We start from the raw sequence: 19085 nt of genomic DNA on the forward strand, positions 1-19085 counted from the left end.
TGGCGTTTTTAAGCATTTTGATCTATTTTCTGTTTTTCAATGAAATTGGACCAGCTTGTCCGAATCTATGATGATAAATTGGAATTAAACGAGTGAAAAATCATACGTCTAGTGAGCTGATAGAATAATTTGCTTTGATCGTAAATGACGTTTTTTGTGAATTTTGACTTGTTTTTTTAATTTTCTTGAAAACTCAGACCCATTAGGCCAAATCTGAAGGCAGATTCGGATTCAGCGGAAAAAAATACATGGAAATACATGAGTCTGAATACCAGATCCGATACTTTTTGTTTTTTTGAGGGGCTGTGTTATTGAATATACTCACTTTTGGATCTTTGAGTTAATGGCACCATATTCTTTAAATAGTGTTTACAACAATGACAATTTCAAACATTTAATAACTGAAAAATCTAAAGCTTATCAAATAATAGGAATGTTATGTCATGCTATCTGAGTATTTTCAAAGATGCCGCAGTAAAATGAATGAACAGGTGCAGAAAACAATTAAATATCAAGGTTTTAGATACTGAAATCTACGAAAATACTTACTTTTTCATATACAACTCCACATGTAAATATTCTTACAACATTTATTTGCTTAGTCCTACATATAAAATTGTTTGCTTTTATTTATAAGTACATGAAAATAATTCCTAAAATGTGGGATTAGGTTAACAGCAAACGAATGTTTTACAAACACTTTTTTTAAAGTTATTATTTTATTTGAGTAAATTTAAATAGTAACAATGAATAAACAGAACATCAAGGATTTTATTTTTGTGCTTACTTTTGTTCTACACATTTTACTTTCTAAGATTTCAGTACCTAAAAACACCAGAAATTTGACTATTTCTCAGCCAGGGATATGATCACCTTAAATATAAACTTTGAGAATAGTGATAGAATATAACCAATGATACAGACTATCTACTTGAAATACATTTTATAAAAAAATATATACCTAATTACTTATTATAGGTACGTTTGGTTTTCCTTCAAAATTGAGCTAGAACTAGTTTGCATCTCTTATGCGTATAGTTGGTACTCGATCTTAATCTTGAGTATGACTGGACTAAGTCACTGAATTTATGCCCTTAATTAGAGTCGGTACTCAATACCAAACTTGAAAAGGACTTACTTAAGTTATGCTCAGGTCTCATGTACAGCTGAAGTTTTATAATAGAAATTTCGGCAATACTCGCTGGCGGAGTTTGGCCGTTTCGGTCTCACTTTAATAACTTTTGATTTTGCATCGATGGGTAAATACGGGATTTTTCTGTTTCTTAAGTTAGTCAGTGACATTTGCCTTCAGTTTGAAATTTCATCCAAAATAAAAGCAAATGGAATTAGGTTTTTTTAGTTAGAGTTATATTCAAGGGTAAGTTAACTAAAATTTGAATTAATTATAGAAGGGATAACAAAATAATGGCATACACTATCCATGAAAAACTATTTTTGGCTTTATTAGCTAATATGCATATAGTCCAATTAACTAAGCCTTTAAATCGAAATTTTGCCAACTTGGCTGAATTTTTGATATGAGTTAGTTTAAGGTATATTATAACAATAAGTGAGAGTAATTTTTTGTTCAATCCCCGGCCAAGAGTGGAAAAAGATAAAACAAAGGGCTTTTTCAAGATAACTCAAAAAGGGTAAGAGCTAGAAAAAAAAGTTTTTCATGAAAGTTGTAAAGCAGACAATTCTACATAAAAATGGCCTCTTAACTTTTTCTAGTACTATTACAATTAACAGAGTTAGGGAGGCTAGAAGTTAAGGGAAGATTTCAGAAATTTAAAAAAAATCATAACAAACAGAAAAATGATTGAATTTTGTAATTTTTTTTTTCAATCTGCTCTAAAATATGTAACTTTTCTTTTCAGAGAAATAGATATATTTTTTAATTTTTAATAAGAAAGTTATAACAAAAAATCAAATTTTTAATCGTTAATTTTAATGATTTAACAAAATTAAATTTCTGAAATCTTCGCTTAACTTCTAGCCTCCCTAACTCTGTTAATTTTAATAGTACAAGAAAAAGCTAAGAGACCATTTTTATGTAGAATTGTCTGCTTTACAACTTTCATGAAAAACATTTTGAGTTATCTTGAAAAAGCCCTTTGTTTTATCTTTTTCCACCCTTGGCCGGGGGTTGAACAAAAAATTACTCTCACTTATTGTTATAATATACCTTAAACTAACTCATATCAAAAATTCAGCCAAGTTGACAAAATTTCGATTTAAAGGCTTAGTTAATTGGACTAATAATATAATTGAAAGTAAAAGAACTGATTCTGTAACAATTCAAAGAAAATGAAGTAAATGGGACAAGTAGACAGAGGAATGATAGACTTTACTACAAATATTCAGCATTGTTTCAACATTTTCGTCCGCCACAAAACCAATAAACTCCAAATTGCCTTCACAATCCATAACTTACACTTAAACTGTGTTTGTAATTTTGAAAATAGCGTCAAACTTAACCAAGCTTGCTCCAAGGTTAGTCTCTGCCCGACTCGAGTATGGGGTGTTGCAAGATCGCATGGAGTTGCGCTCACGGACGAAGTAGGGACTATAATATGTAATTGTGTACTTAAGTTGTGTTCAAATCTGAGTTCAGCCGAAGTATCGACTATAAGTACGGGCATATTTAGTTATGAGGACATTAGATTCTAGATACAGTTCATAAAATAATTATGTTAAAAATTGCAACCACTTTTTTAAAAGCCTGGCATAAGCAGAACCAAGCCATATTTTTACTTAATTTATTCTATGACCATCAAGACCAGGTGTATTGAGGATTTGTTTATATTGGATTTTGAAGTTTATTTAATCAAGCAGGTAACCCATACTTATTAATTCTTTACATGATTATAACGAGCGTTCAAATAAAAACGTGGTCAAGTTGGTTTTGAAAATTTGGATGTAGGGCGTAGCGTATAGCAAATGAACTTAAACGTCACCTGTCAAAGCGCTATATCGCCGCTATCAATTTGAATATTTTCGTTTTAAAAAGCGTTTAAAATGGTGTTTTCTCAAGAACAAAAAGTGTTTATCATAGAGTCCTACTTTAGAAATGGACGCAAGATTGATGGAATATGGAAGTATTCTATTGAGGAATGTTTCATAGAATTTAAAAATCAATTCCCGGCGTTGTTGAGTACAAAATTTTTCAAAGTGCAGTTCAGCGTTGTGTTAATGTTTTTCGTGAAACGGGCAGTGTAACAAGAAAAGAAGGAAGCGGCCGACCTAAAAAGCGGACTGAAGAATTAAAAGAAAATGTCCAACAAATAATGGAAAATGCGCCAAGAACTTCTGTACGTGTTTTATCACAAATGGTGGGAGTATAAGTCGGTACCTGCCACACAGTGTTAAAAAAAGATTTGCGTTTGTTCTCCTATCGTTTAACTTGTCAGCAAGAACTTCATGAAGTTGATTTTCCGCGACAGGCTGTATTTTGTGAATGGTTTTTAAACAACTACGGTGAACTTCATAATATCACCTTTTTTTCTGATGAAGCCTGGTTTCATTTAAGTGGTTACGTAAACTCACAGAATATGAGAATGTGGTCTTCTGAAAAACGAGATAACTTTTTTGTCGAGGGCCCTCTACACGCTCAAAAAATTGGAGTTTGGTGTGCACTCAATCGAGGGAGGAAATATGGACCTATTTTTTTTAATGGTACTCGTACTGCGCAAAGGTATAGAGAAGAAATTATCGCTCCTTTTGTTAACCAGCTGGAAGAAAACGAAATTACAAACTTTTACTTTCAACAAGATGGCGTAAGGGCACATACGGCAGGCGAGACGATGAATATGTTGAGGAAGTTTTCCAAAATCGACTAATTAATCTCAATGCTGAACATGAATTTCCACCGAGGTCATGTGATATTACGCCGTGTGATTTCTTTTTGTGGCCTTACCTTAAAAACACTATTTTTGAACTGCCTATTCCTGATTTAAACCATCTGCAGGCTCGACTTATAGACAAGATTCGTAAAATTAACAATACCCCGAGCATCTTAGAAAATGTCTTTAATTCTTTGAGGAACAGGTGTGAAAAGTGCTTGGAACAAGGAGGGGGACACTTTCAGCAGCTGCTTTAATTTATTGTTATAACAAGGAGGGGGACACTTTCCGCAGCTCCTTTAATTGTTTGTTATTGTTATCACGATTATTCTTTAAAATAAAGTTATATAGTCATTAACGTTATTGAAACTGACAGCTGCTATGCAGCTCGTTGAGAAATGAGGTTAAGTTGGTCGCTATAAGCTACTCCCTACGTCCAATGTGTCAGAGCCAACTTCGACCACGTTTTTATTTGAACGCTCGTTATGTTTATTTAATTAATGAGGTTTATCTGATTTGGAATCGACCAACAAATATTCATAAAACAATTAATATAAGCTTATTAATATGAAGAAAATCATCAAAAAAAATAATGAGTAGTTTGGATACCTAAGAGACGAGATATTAATAAAATAATTTTTCACTATTTAGTAGTCTTATGAGATTGCAGATTTTTTTGGTCTTTCCACTTAGAATGCGCAATAATTGACGAACAGTTTCCACAGCAACTTGTATAAATAGGAAACCGATATCTAAGGAACCGTATGACAGCTTGTAGAAATCGATTAGGTAATTGTAAGATACATAATTTATAATAATTCTCCTTTAAACTGCTGTCGTTGATTAACTTAACCTCCATATACATGATAGCGGCAATATCGCAGTCTCGATGTAACATATTATTTGAAATTCGCAGGTGTCCAAACAAACAGAATGATCGAACGGAAGCAAGCCAACGCTGAGCCGAGCGCGCCAGCCAAGTGCAACGTTGCCAAATCTAAAAGCTTTCTACTTTAGTAACTAACGAATCTACAGAAACTTTCGTTAGACTTTAGACGGACCTCCGTACCCGATAAACCTCCTTAACTACTAATGCCATTGACAAGCTGTGTAGCGTTTACTGAGTAGTGTTTTGTTTATAAATATCAAAATGATGCCATATATTTTAATGTTACATTTTTTTCATGAATCAATACCAAATACCAGGGAAGCAATATTTATACAAAATAAAATTCTAAAAGGTAAAATTATGGTGTTATCTAGTAGCAATTCAACTGGTTTTTACCAGTTTTCAGATTAATAAGTACTTTAAAAACCACCTTGAATATTTAAATACTGATGAATGTTTGATATCAAACTCAAGGTTCTAAAGCAATAAAATTGTTGTTTTTTGTTTAATTTTTTCTGTATTTGATGGATGGCAGAGGGGGTCCAGTTCCATGGCCACCACGGTCTCCGGATATTACCGTGTTAGACTTCTTTGTGTGGGGTTTTTTAAAAGAGAAAGTTTATGCAACCCCCGTGAACACACAAGGTGAACTTATTACTCGTATAAGAAATGGTTGTAATGCAATAATACCGCATCTAATTAATTTAAATAGATGTATTGTACGTAGGTGCGAGTTGTGCATTGAAAATAATGGTTCCCATTTTGAACAATTTTTATGACTGTTTTTGTTGATAATTTTAATTAGTTTAGTTTTTGGTATTCATTGTGAAAATAAAGTTGTTAATACACGGTGAAAATCTAAACGGCATTTTGATACTACTGCACAGAAGACAAGTCTATTTAAGATTTGTCAAACGTTGACATGAAAACCGACACTAATTAGTCTTTGTAAATTTGTTTATCTGGTGGTTGCAGCAAGTGTATCTGGTATGCAGCTAACAAATAATAATCCATTTGAAGGAAAACACTTTGAAAAATTTTAAAGTAATTTATTATTTATTAAACGGTGCATCGTACAAAAAAAAGTCAAGAGTTTTTTTCTACCAAATTGAACGAGGAATTCAAAAATAACATTAATTTTTAGAAAAACCAGGGACGTACCATTTTTTTATTGGAAAATAGTCACTAACGATCCGCTACTCGCGCCACTGGTGACAGTAAAAGAAACTTTTGCATTGCAAAATTTAAGTCTTCCATTGCTATTGACACCTGTCAAATTTCATTTAATTATCTTAAGCGGTTTAAAAAAAATGTATTTTTCTATTTTTCAGAATAAACTTCAACACCCTGTATTTTCGTAACAAAGCAATTTTGGACTATTGTTTGTATAGCAAACTACGGTTATTTTTGGACGTAGAACATACCCTTAAAGTTTGTCACGAAAAAGCTGGTCCACCCTGTATAATTGGGTTGAGAGTAAACACAAACTTTGGCTCAAATGAATTTGAGGAATGTTGACAGATGTGGAAAATTTAAAATGATAAATGATTTTAAATATATTTTTTACCTTAAAGTTCCTTCAGACATTTGCTCAACATTTGGACTGAAAGGAAGTCTGTTTCCTCTAGCCCAAGTAATTGTTGGTGATGGATATCCTGATATTGGTCTACACTGTAATATGGCACTATTCCCAATAACAACTGTTTGCTGATTAGATGGGTATATTTCAATTCGTGGAAATTCTGCTCCACCTAAAATTTATGTAAAGGAAACCAGTTAATAAAAAAATATATTTATGTCAAACTAATTTTTATCAACTAGTAAACACAGAAATATTCTATTGCGGTGATATGTCTACTTACGAGTCACTTCTACCATTGAAGATGCCTGCTCAAGTCCGAGGATGTTAGTGGATACGCAAACGTATACTCCTCTGTCTTCCATTCGTGCATTTCTGATATACAAAGTAGATCCAACTTGTTCCATATTACTACTCAATTCTCCTCCAAGTCTCGTCCATTTTACTGATGGGAAAGGAACACCAGTTGCAGTACAATGGATTTCTGTAGATTGTCCTTGTGACACAGTCACTCTCTCAGGAGACACCTTTGCGGTCGGATGTACACTGAAAATATGTAAAATATTTAGAGTAAAATATCCGACTTATCCCCATTAGATTATCTCTAATGGGGATACCTAAAGCCAAAAGCACATTCAAACAATTTTGATGATAACATTGATTTACTTAAGCAAAAAATTCAGGAAGTGGTTGCCACTATAAACGAAAACATGGTCTCGTCTGCATACAAGTCTAGAAAAAAAATTTAAAAATGTGTATTACTTTGAGGTTTATAAATTGAGTAGGACTTGCTTTGTAATTGTTCCAGCTCCAATTTGTTATTTCTGTTATGTGGTTTGCAGGCTACTGTGACAGTTCTTAAACAATTTCTTGGCCGGTTGCCATGTTGTCTGTTTAGGTTTCTAGACGTTTTGAGAGACATATTGCTCTTTTCAAAAACTCGAAAACTTTCACAGTTACTTCTGAGGGAGAGAGCGATATGTTGCTGGAAATGTCAAGAAACCTAAATCAATTGCATCTACAATGATTTTGTGCATGTTTATCTATGTATTGCTCCGTTTCTTATGTAAAAAATAAATGATTTGATTATCCGTGATTTTCAATTATCCGTGCTGCGCTCGGTCCCGTAGATGACGTATAATCGGGGTTCTACTGTATTTGATTACTGCCCATGGCTTCTCAAGATAAGCAAAACTAGTTACTAAGAATAACTTTTTCTCGAAAAATTAACAATAAAAAAGTTTACAAAAGTGCAGTATCCCATCTGGGAACACATTGTATGAGGGGTATAGATGCAAAACCTACCACTTTTTAACATTTTTCAGGAAGAAGGAATAACTGATTTCTCACTTTTCAAGTGACTTAAGGCACTGAATTTTTTTTGGTATTTGTATTAGAACTTTAAATTTGCTTCTTAATTGGTGAAATAACAGCACAACAATATTTGACTCCAAGAAAGTGAATTAAAGTTTGGGATATAATGTGCGTTTTTGGATAACGGTAGTTTTGCTCCAAGTTATTCTACATAATAGAAAAACATGGAACTAACTATCTAGGAAAGCAAAACAATAAGAGAAGCAAAACTCACGTTCTCCTTAGGCAGTCAGCCATATTCGTTTATCGCTTTAAGCTTTTTCATTGGTAGATATGGATAATGTGAGTTTTGGCAACTTCAGATCGTAGGAGAATGTGACTTTTGAAACAGTTCACAGATTTCACAATTTAAAAATAAATATGAACATATTAGTATGTACCACTTCTAAATTTTAAAATGGTGTAGTTCAACACGATGAACAAGATAGCGTCACTAATTCTATTTCGAAAAATTATGGATAATGTGAGTTTTGCATCTATATCCCTCGTATATTAGAAAATTTTTGTTTTTTTTTTTTGTTTCATAACCATCCGTTAATAAGAAACCCTTCTGCCCATACAGCACTCTGAAAAAAAGGTGTCATTGCTTGCCATCACCAACAGCTGCCATTTTGAATCCAAATCATTTGAAAAAATTTACAATACTACCTGAAAACATGTTCAATAAAATCTTTTTTTCATGATACCATATTTGTATCAATTTTTCCTTGAAAATTTCTGAAAATAACTATTTCTTCCAATCTCTAGAGTAGCGTTACCCCTTAAATCATTTGAATTCATAAAATCAACCTGTTTTGACATCCTTTTGGCATAAAAGGTTATTTTAAATTTTTTATTTTCAGTGGCAAAAATAAAATCAAATAAAATGAGTAAAATAATTTTATTTCTTCCTATATGTTACTTTCATTGAGATTCCAAAAAACATCCATTCTTGTGAAGCAAAATCCAAATTCTTAGCACATTATCCTCATTCATTCACATATATTTTATACCATCCATTGTTTAATATATTTTAAATATGTTCAATAGCACCGAGATGATGGTTAAATAGAATAAATTACATCTACAATGACATTATTATTTCTTGTGTATTCTATAAATGCACAAAAAAGGGAACTCAAGGGACTGGGGAACACAAAAATACCCTGTAATTTTTTATATTCTAGTAGTCCAGACGGTATCTGTTTCAAAACGTCCATATTTGGGTGAGTTGTATATCCACGGAGATTTTTGGCTTTTGGCTTTCAAATATCACTAGAAATGAAAATTTTTCTATGCTCATAAAAAAATACGTGACCTTAACTTTTGGCGGCACAATATGTTAAAAAAATTCAAAAAATGTCATATTTTTCTTCCTATCAATCTGTTTTTTTTTTAAACAAGCGTCTTTCCAATAACTTTTAAAACCTGCTTTAATTTGATTTGATTTGATTGAATATCCACAAAGTTATTGTAATTGGTTATATAAGTACAAAAATTCAACCAATGTTTAAACAAGTATCAGAGCTTTCCTAATTGACGATTTGAATTTTTCAAAAAGCGTTTCAAGGCTTGAGAGCCCTTGTATATGCGATTAAATTTTCAAATATCTAAGGGCTTTGGTTTTTACTGTGCAAAATTTTGAAAATTTGCAAATTTTTTTTTTAAATCTGGATTGCAAAATTATTATGCAAAATCTATAGAACCGATTTTGATGAAATTTGGTGTGATGATTCTTCATAACATATGAAGTTTTCTTGAGCCAAGTATGAAGGTCTTATACCCAATTTAGAGACCCCAAAAAAATTCCTTAGAAAGTAATGTTTTTTTACCCCATTTTTTCGATTTTTACAATAATAATCATGATTCATCCTATTTGTAACTAGTCATATTTTGTAAAAAAATTAATTACAAACATTTTTTTCCTCTTCCATTTTCGTCTAAAATCAACTCTTGAAAAGATACATAATAGGAAGAAAAATATGACATTTTTCGAATTTTTTTTAAGATATTGTGCCGCAAATGTTAAGCCCACGTTTTTTTTATGGGCATAGAAAAATATTCATTTCTAGTGATATTTGAAAGCCAAAAAGCCAAAAATCTATGTGGATATACAATTCACCCAAACCAAAACAGATATCACCTAGTCTAATACAAATAAATAAAAATTCATACCAACTAAAAAGTCTTCCAGTTCAAACAGTTTTAAAATTATACATTATACAAAAGGTTAAGGGTATGTTTGTATAACACAGTTAGTTTATTTTCACTTGTTCTATCTGCTTCTGAAATTATCAAGCTGAAATTTGTTATCTGCTGTATTTAATTAGAATTTTGAAAAACAAGCTTGTGAATAATGTGTATAATTTAAAATATTAATAAAAGATATATGGTAGGTGCAAAGTGTTGATTGTATCATAATTTTTCTCGATGATCAAAAGATTAATTTCTTACCTCCCGCCATTTCCTTCTCTAATTGTAACTGTTACTCTACTGCTGTTTCTTGTACCAGAGTATGCCGTAGCGGTGCAGATGTAAACTCCAGAATCCTCTACACCAGCATTAGGAATGGTTAACATGCCTCTGTCCTCCCTGGAATCGTATGGAAGTTGGCCACCTTGCTTAGACCATCTCAAGCTTTGTATATCTTCAGTAGTCCTACATCTGAACATTACTGTGTCACCAGTCTCTCCAGTATAATATGTAGGTTGTATATCTACACCAACTTTAGATAAGTCTGAAAGCACAGTAACCTGGAACCTGGCAGAAGTAGTTCCTGCTCTATTAGTAGCAATGCATTCATAATCTCCTTGGTCAGCTGACGTTGCTCGATCAATTCTGAAAATTCCATTTTCGAAACGTTGCTGTAAACAAAAAATGTAAGTTTGATGACATGATAATGTATTGTTAAGTGAAGAAAAGTGAAAATATATAAAACAAATTAATACTACTTATAATAATTACCATAGGATTCAGTGGTCGATTATCCAATCTAATAAGTCGAAGATCTGGAGAAGGAATACCTCTAGCAGCACATGTCACTTCAATTGGTTCACCTTCCTTTACCTCAATATATGAAGTAGAGAGTGCTATCCTAGGCCGTTGATCTTCAGGTCCTACATGGAAAAAAGATACTTATTTGCTAAATAGATATTATTAGTAATTAAAAACTAAACATTATAAATTATTAATTATTACCTGTATGATTCAGAGCCTTTAAAAGTTTTACTAGAGTAGCATGGAAATAATAGAATTATTTAATTACAGCAAGGATTAAAAAAGAAAAACTAGATTGCAAGAAAATTACATAATTGAAGCAGTGGCAGCTTGCAAAAATTAAAGTGGTCAGCTGCCAGAGACGCAAACCTCAAGGGGGCGCACTCGCAGACCAGCAGCAGGCTGCTGGGGCATGTGCACATTAAGCGCTTATTAATTAACTTAAAGTTATTGTATTGTAATTTTGTATCTTATGCTTACATGTAGATATACCCTAAGTTACACTTTAAAGTTATTGTATTGTTTCTAGGGTTTCTGATTTCTCGGCCTATTTTTTTTCTCGGGTCTCGAGAATTCTCGACTAGGAATTCCCGGGAATTCTCGAATTCTCGAAAAATTTCTAAAACTTGAAAAAGTCATAATTTTGGTATTGTAATGCGAAATGTAAACATGCTATTATACTTAACAATCATCATTAACATTTATTATTTATTCAGTATTTTTATTAATTACTTATGTTTCTACTTTTACTAACAAAACTAAACTAAACTTTGAGTTTCTTCTTAAAAACCTTAAACTTGTTTTTTTATTAAACACTTTCAATATACTTATGTTTATTTCAATGTTTTTGAATCGTAGTTTTCTTGCAATAATAATTATTAATAATCATTAATTAATCATTTTAATTAAATAGTTATCGCCACGGTAGCGCAGTCGGTCGAGTGTGCGGTGGCAAGCATTTCTCGGCTAGGCTTCCTACTCTGGTCCGGGTTCGATCCCCGGTGTCGGCACTGGCAATGTCGATGGATAATGGGTGTTTGTCCGTGTTTTTTCAAGTGTAGCCCCCTTCCGCACAAGCCTTTGGCTTTTGGATTTGGGGGTTGTCTCATTTCTGTGATGTGTTTTATGTTTATGTTTAAAAATAAATAGTAAATAAGGAATTAATTCGAAGAAATCTTAAAAAAAACAAGCTTTAATTTAAAGATACATAAGCGTTCTTCTTATTAATTTATCACTTCAATATTAGGTATTACAACAAACCCTATATGACTATGCTCGACAAGGAACATTCTATCCAAATATGTAAAAATATACAGGGTGTTCCATTTAAATTAACAAAGTTAACATCCGCGGCCATTTTATTTGAACTTCATTTGTTTTTCTACTATCATTTTCGAAAACTTCATAAAAAATCGTGCAACTTTTGTATTTCACATTTTTTTATAACTCTTAAAACAAAAAACTTAAAGGGGGGTCAAAATATAATGAATCTCCCTGTACATTAAAAAAAAGAATCATCAAAGCCTTAAAAATTTAAAATAAATAAATCATGAGCTGGTAGAGAACCGCTCAGTTATTTGTCAAGAAATGAATTAACGCATGAACGAAACGAACTCCAGTCAAGAACTTAAGACGCGCCTGATTTTTAAATTTCTCGATTTCTCGATTTCTCGACACTTTTTTCTCATCTCGAGTAAGGCCAGATTTCCCGGGAATTCTCGCTTCGAGAAGTCTCGACCAAAAACCCTAATTGTTTCTCTTCCTACAAAATAAGTTTGAGGGGCCGCAAAATTCAAATATTGCCCTGGGCACTTGTGATCTTAGCTGCGACACTGATGACCACTATAATTTTTGCAAACTGACACTGAATTAAAGAATTGCTGGACATGTATGTAATTTTTTTCTATTTATTTGCGCATTTATTACTCAAACTCTTGCAACAAAAGGATCAATTAAGGATTACTTTATGAAACGACTAAATCATGCACTTAATTAACATCTTGAAAAGTGAATGAAAATTATCAAACATATTGAAAATGGGAAATATTATTCTTAGTTTTGGGAAACAAAATTTTCTCAAAACATTACTAACTAAAGTGCATGATTTAGTTGTTTCTTTTATATATTTTTTTAATTTTTACCACAAGTGACAAGATATCCAAATGAATAGAAAACTAGGCTATGCCAGCAAAAAAATAATTTTTTAATAAAGTATTTATTTTCTATCTAGCAATAGTACTTACCTCCTACAATGACATTAACAGTCTGTGATACAACAGTAAAGCCATCAGTTGCTTGACACACGTAACTTCCAGAGTCACTTATTTTTACATCAGTTATGACTAATAAACCTCTTCCATCGTCAATAGCACGGGATGGTAATTCTCCGTCGGCTTTACTCCACCTTATTCTCACAGTCTAAAATAAATATGTAACATAGGTACATATATTTTAAAAAATAAAATTTTTGACTGAAAATATGTAGGGTCTTTTTCTTTTTTTATATTTTTCAAAATATTTACTTAAAATATTGAAAACTCATTTCCTCATCTTTTGTTTTTTTGACCGATTTGCTCAAAAAAGGGATACAAAATATATGATGACCTAAATTATTAGAATTTGCGTATTAGAACTGTTTTTCTAGCAACTGTAGTCAAAATACACAATCAATTTTATCATTTCTGTATGTATGCCAAGGGCGTCGCCAGCCAATGGGCTGGGGAGGGGTGCAAAATAAGAGAGAGGATGGGAGAACTATAAATTATAGGTAGAAATAGGTAGTGAATTAATATTTTTAGAAATATTTTTAATACAAAAAAAAAAAAAATATATACACAAAAAAAAAATAAAGAAATTCAACGAAAATTATGTAAAATGTAATCTTATCGGATTTTTTGAAAATTTGTCGGACACATTAATAAAATCGTGGTTGCCAAAAATAAGCTAAAAATTAGTGATGGGCGTTATCAAATAAAAACTATTAAATTATTCGATATTTGCAGGTTATTCGAATTATTCGATAGCGACTAATACTATTCGAATAAAAATCGAACAAACGAATCGTAGTTACATTTACGGCATGCGCGGCATTGGTGCAGTCTTGTCTGTCGTTGTTTACAGATATACACTGAATTTACCGTTTGCTGCTACTTTTTAATAAATATTGTTACAAATAAAAACAAACTGTATTATTCAGCAGAATGAAAAAAGTAACAATATACAGTTTCTTCAATATTTTAAAACCCGACGACATTTGTTTAATTGAACTAAAATTTGAATGAATTCGTTCATCGTTTGAATAAAATCATTCATTACTAATTTAATTCGATAGACAAAATATGTTAATCTTACAAACGAATGAATACCTTCCAACACATAACAATCGTTATCGGCCGTTCGTCTGAGAATGAAAAAAATATTTATGACTAAATAAATTTTATAATTCAACATTAATATAAATAGGTAATAGATAAAAACAACAAAACTTGAATATTTAATTATAATATTTAATTTCATTAGGGACGGTGATGATGGTATAACAGCGCTGCATTCACCTTTGTGCAGCGATCGATAGCACTCGATATCAGTCGCAGTCAAGAAGCACGCGTAGTTGTCTAAGCAACGGCGGTTAAAAGTAGTAATGAATGATTTTATTCGAATGAATTTATTCGATATACTATTCGTTTAGTAATTATTCGATAGTAGAATTCATTCGATAGTGCCCATCACTACTAAAAATAATAAACGTTTTTCATTCCACCTATATAAAATTGGTGCGTTACATATATAGCTTTAATTGCACAGTTAAACTTTTATTATGATTCCGATAGATAAAAATTTATATTTTTAATTTATAATTCCAGAGCTAAATTTTTAAAATATGGAAATGTATTACTTTTTAACATAAAATTTTATATTTTAAAATTCTTTTGTCAACAAATATTTATACTAATTTATTACAATTGTTTTTTAAAAAAAATAAATTAGTGTATTAATTTTTAAAATTAAAGTCACCCTTGATGTATACAAATCCAGTTTGTAAATCCAGTGTATTGTACATTTATATTTAAGGATTTCAATAAAATTTGATAAACAAAAACATAATCATTGAAATTATTGACTCTATTTGTAAGAAAATAACCCGATTAGGGAGAAAAAGAAATCTAAGAAAAATATATTAACAATTTGTCACCCTATTAACATGTAGTTTTAATGTGGATTTAATTATACTCACCCTAGGGGCTACTCGGGATGTTGCTGTACAGTTGTACCTTACAGTACTGCCAGTTTCATATATGCTGATGTCGTGATCAATAATTTTAATATCAATAGTTGGTGCATCAGGGGAGGGGCCTGGTGGAGGTAATGTTGTTGTGATCGCTAAAAATGTTGTAATCTTAGTTTTATACATAATAAATTTAAAACACCTCTGAGATAGAAAAAGTGTAGCCTTAATAACTGAAAAAAAGATTAGCAAATAAAGAATTACTGCATTTTTCACATTCGAAGTAAGATTTTATTTCTTTAATAGTGTAAGAAAATATCTATATTTCACATATATATAAAGAAATGAACAAAAGTACTAAATATATGCAAATTTAGTAAATATATTCGGTATAGGTTAAAAGCAAATTTTCATGTGATTAGAACTTCAACATAATTATTATATTTGTAGTTTAAGTACTACTATACCCAAACAATATATTTTTATTAGTACATGTTTGTATCATATAGGTATACAGGGAAAGTTTGTTAAGAACACAACTTAATGGTAGAATATGCTATAATCAAATATTCCTTCAGTCTACATAATGTCAATGTTGAAAGGACCAGCTATTATGTTTTTTTTTTTGAGGCAAATATTTCAATAATTGTATTCATTTTGTGCTCATTGTGGAAGTTAGTTACATTTTTCTGTTAGAATAAGTAAGAATATAATCCAACTTGAAACTTACAGTTTATTTTGACATTTTTATTTGGTTTTTGATATACAAGTAAATGCTTTTCAAACATTTTACTTACATAATACGCTTAATATATCTCGTCGGCACAATAATTTTCTTAATATCAAATCAACTGACAATGGTACTGTGGTACGTTATTCAAACACAAATAACTTCAAAACTACCTACATTGCACATTGAAAAAATTAATTTATTAGAGCAATGAAAACGGCATTAAGGAAAAAATCTAATTAAGCTGCTAAAAAGTGCAGGTAAGCGCCTAAACAAGAAATTTTTCAGTACATTTCAACAAAGTGTAATGGGATGTCGAATAAGTTCTCTGTATTTTTGTGAAAATTAATGCTTTATTTAAAAGAATTAGTAAAAAGTCACTGAAGGTATCGTCCATCGTTAGCTACTTCCTTTTCCCATCTTTCTGGCAGCATTTTAATTCCATGTCAGAAAAGCAACACATCTTTTGAGGCTATTTGGTAGTCGACCCGTTTTTTGACATCCTCATAAAAATGGAAGTGCTGTTCAACCAGGCCATGTGCCATTGAATCAAAATTTTAACAATTTTGTATCAATATTATCAACAACTTTACAACAAACTTGGTAAATTAAAATGCTGCGTCGCAAAGTTGTTGGATGATATATGATATCTATACTCTTTTTAGTAATCTACGAGCAGGAATTAAAAGAGATATAAGACAGAGTTACTGCAATTACATTACAAATATTGAACAACAAATAACAACTAGGTAATCCAAATATGTCCTGGTCTTATTTAAATTAAAAGAGGAACATGCTGATATTGTTCTAGATAGTCTGGAACAAGTGATCAAAGAAACACAGTTAATCGAACTGGCATCATCTAAAGATAAATGTTCAGAAGCAGACAGTTGTCCTCCTCCTCCTGACATAAATACTATTAAAGATAAATTTTCGTTCCAATTCGTGCAAACTGAAAGGCTGTAAAAGCAAAAAAACTGTAGAAGACGTCAAATACTCTAAAAATCCGCCTTGTGCTGTATTAAAATGCGAAGATAGTAAGGAGAAGAATGAACACAAGAAAATATGATTGTAGCAAAGCAACAACAATCAAGAATGAAATCTTTGTGATATTAAAAAACCAGCATCTAGGAATAATAGTACGCTGGATTGTGCCCAGTTAAGAAAAGACAGGGAAAGTAAGAGAGAAGATGACATTTGTCTGCCGTCTTTCCTTGGAAAGATCAAAATAAAAAAAATAATAAAAAATGTTGACTATCTGCCTTGAAGAAATAATACCTTGAAGCCTAATAATACAGCTGAACCTGATGGCTTACTGGCTTTTCTTTTCAAAGATTGTACTCCAATATTTGCTAAACCATTATACATTTTAACCTATTCCTGAAGGTAGGTAAATTTTTATGGATGTTTTATGTAAGTACTTTTTATATCTATATTTTTTTATGTATGCAATTTTTATCAATTGTATTTTTGTACCTACTAACTGGTGCTGTATGTAAAAATAAAAAATGAAATAAATAAAGTATAACTTTGTTGCAAATTTATCGCAAATTTGCCATAAAGATTTGCATAACCTTACAGTTTATTTTTAAATTGTTGACAATGTTGCAGCAATTTTATTTTGCTTAGTGGGCTACAATTTTAAATTCCTCCCTCTCAAATCAATTTATTGCTTGGCATTTAAATCTTACTTAACAGTTTAGTGGTATGTATGGTATATAAAACTTTTAATCAAAATTTTATTTTTTTTTTGTATTACATTGACCACCAGTAAAGTGTAACTAACTACCACTCTGTATTGGTGAGCACGAAATTAATACTATATTTGAAATATTCTATCTGAAATGTGGATATTGACTCAATTACTTTATTTACTTCAAGAATTTACCATTAAGCTAAGTGCCATTGTAAATCAATTATTATATTATTGCCATCTAAGTAGTTATTTACGTAATCAGTTTTTAGAAAAAGATTTTATGTACTGAATGTGATGTTTGCATAATGAGTAAAAAGAGATATACGATGACTGATCAAAAGTAATGGGAATTGTTAATTTTTATCTTTAATTTGTATCACATTCCGTTCAAAGTGGTTCTCTTATATTATACAGGGTGTTTCAGGATTAAGTCGACAAACTTTAAGGATATTCCTCATAAAAAAAATATAAAATATACATGATTTTTCCTAATTTTAATAAAATATTATTGATATAAAACTTAAATTCTCATATAATTCATCAAAGTTTAAAGGTATTAATTTAATTAAGTAAAATCACTATAATACCTACATCATTTTTGATAAGCAATTTAAAACTTGTTTTGATTATAAAAACTATCGTTTTATATGATAAAATAAGAAAAAAAAATTATTAAGGCTAACTAAATCTCTTCAGAATATATCAACACGTTACTACGAAAACATGCTATCTCAAATTTGGCTTAGAAAATATGCTATCTAAAATTGTACTTGGACAATATGCTAGTTCAGATCTTTAAGAAAAAACATGCTATTTCACACAAAATTAAATTTTACTAGAAATTAAGTTGGCTGCATTGATTGGCGTTGAAATGCACATTGAATGATTGAAATATTGAATTTTTAAAAAGTAAGGAACATTTATGTTCAGGTACACTGTCTATTTTATTTGTTTCATTCAACATTTTTCAATTAATTTTGATAACTTACTGTTATAAATTGTTAATTAAAAAAATAGAATCATAATTATCAAATAACAAATTATAAAAAATAGTGTATATCTTAATATATAAAAATGTTAATTATTACTAAAAATTATTCGATTTTTTTCATACAAGTTTGCTTTGATATAAAAATTAATAGCGCACTCTTATCCGATTTATAGAAAAACATATCATTTATTCATAAAATTTCATTATTAGAGTTAACATAATAACGAGAATATAAATATAATGTATAAAGTTGAATGATATGTACGATAAACATGTGTATGGGGAACCGTGGAAACGTGCACGTGCATATCATCTGCTCTGGATCTGTCACATCGATATCCAGCAGATCATAAAGTACCGGTAATAAAAGTGTCGCATACCTGCATTTCATTTCCAAAGTCTATGCAAGCACGGGACTACTGTACCTTTAAGAAGCCATTTGTTTTTATTGAGGTGCAATAAGAACGATTCAGACCCGGAGTTTGGCGCCTAGCCTGGTCCACTATATAATCCTTTTTATTGTAGTCTCCTGAGAGTCCACATTAGGAATATATTATTATTTTCAGAATAAATATTGCATCCCACATTTTGTGAAAAAAAAAAAATAAGTGTATCAAGAGTATAGTGACTATAAATCAGGGAAGAGTGTGCTATTAATTTTTATATCAAAGCAAAAATTAAAAAAATTGAATAATTTTTAGTAATAATAACCATTTTTATATATTAAGATATACAATGTTTTTTTTATAATTTTTGTTATTTCAAATAACGTCAAGTAAT

At 30.7% G+C, this 19085-nt stretch overlaps 1 protein-coding gene across 1 annotated transcript in view; it reads right to left on the reverse strand.

Annotated features, from left to right (window-relative positions):
* The window catches only part of LOC108914736 (basement membrane-specific heparan sulfate proteoglycan core protein-like), a gene marked incomplete at its 5' end in the record, with an annotated part of 93939 nt that overhangs the window by 37482 nt on the left and 37372 nt on the right, over positions 1-19085 (reverse strand). Inside the window, 6 exon segments of the mRNA XM_023456115.1 lie at positions 6302-6485; positions 6597-6859; positions 10121-10530; positions 10631-10782; positions 12907-13081; positions 14898-15043. Coding sequence (XP_023311883.1) covers positions 6302-6485; positions 6597-6859; positions 10121-10530; positions 10631-10782; positions 12907-13081; positions 14898-15043 — 1330 coding nt within the window.

This window comes from Anoplophora glabripennis, unplaced genomic scaffold, assembly GCF_000390285.2.
Source record: "Anoplophora glabripennis isolate ALB-LARVAE unplaced genomic scaffold, Agla_2.0 scaffold1175, whole genome shotgun sequence".
Classification (NCBI taxonomy): Eukaryota; Metazoa; Arthropoda; class Insecta; order Coleoptera; family Cerambycidae; genus Anoplophora; species Anoplophora glabripennis.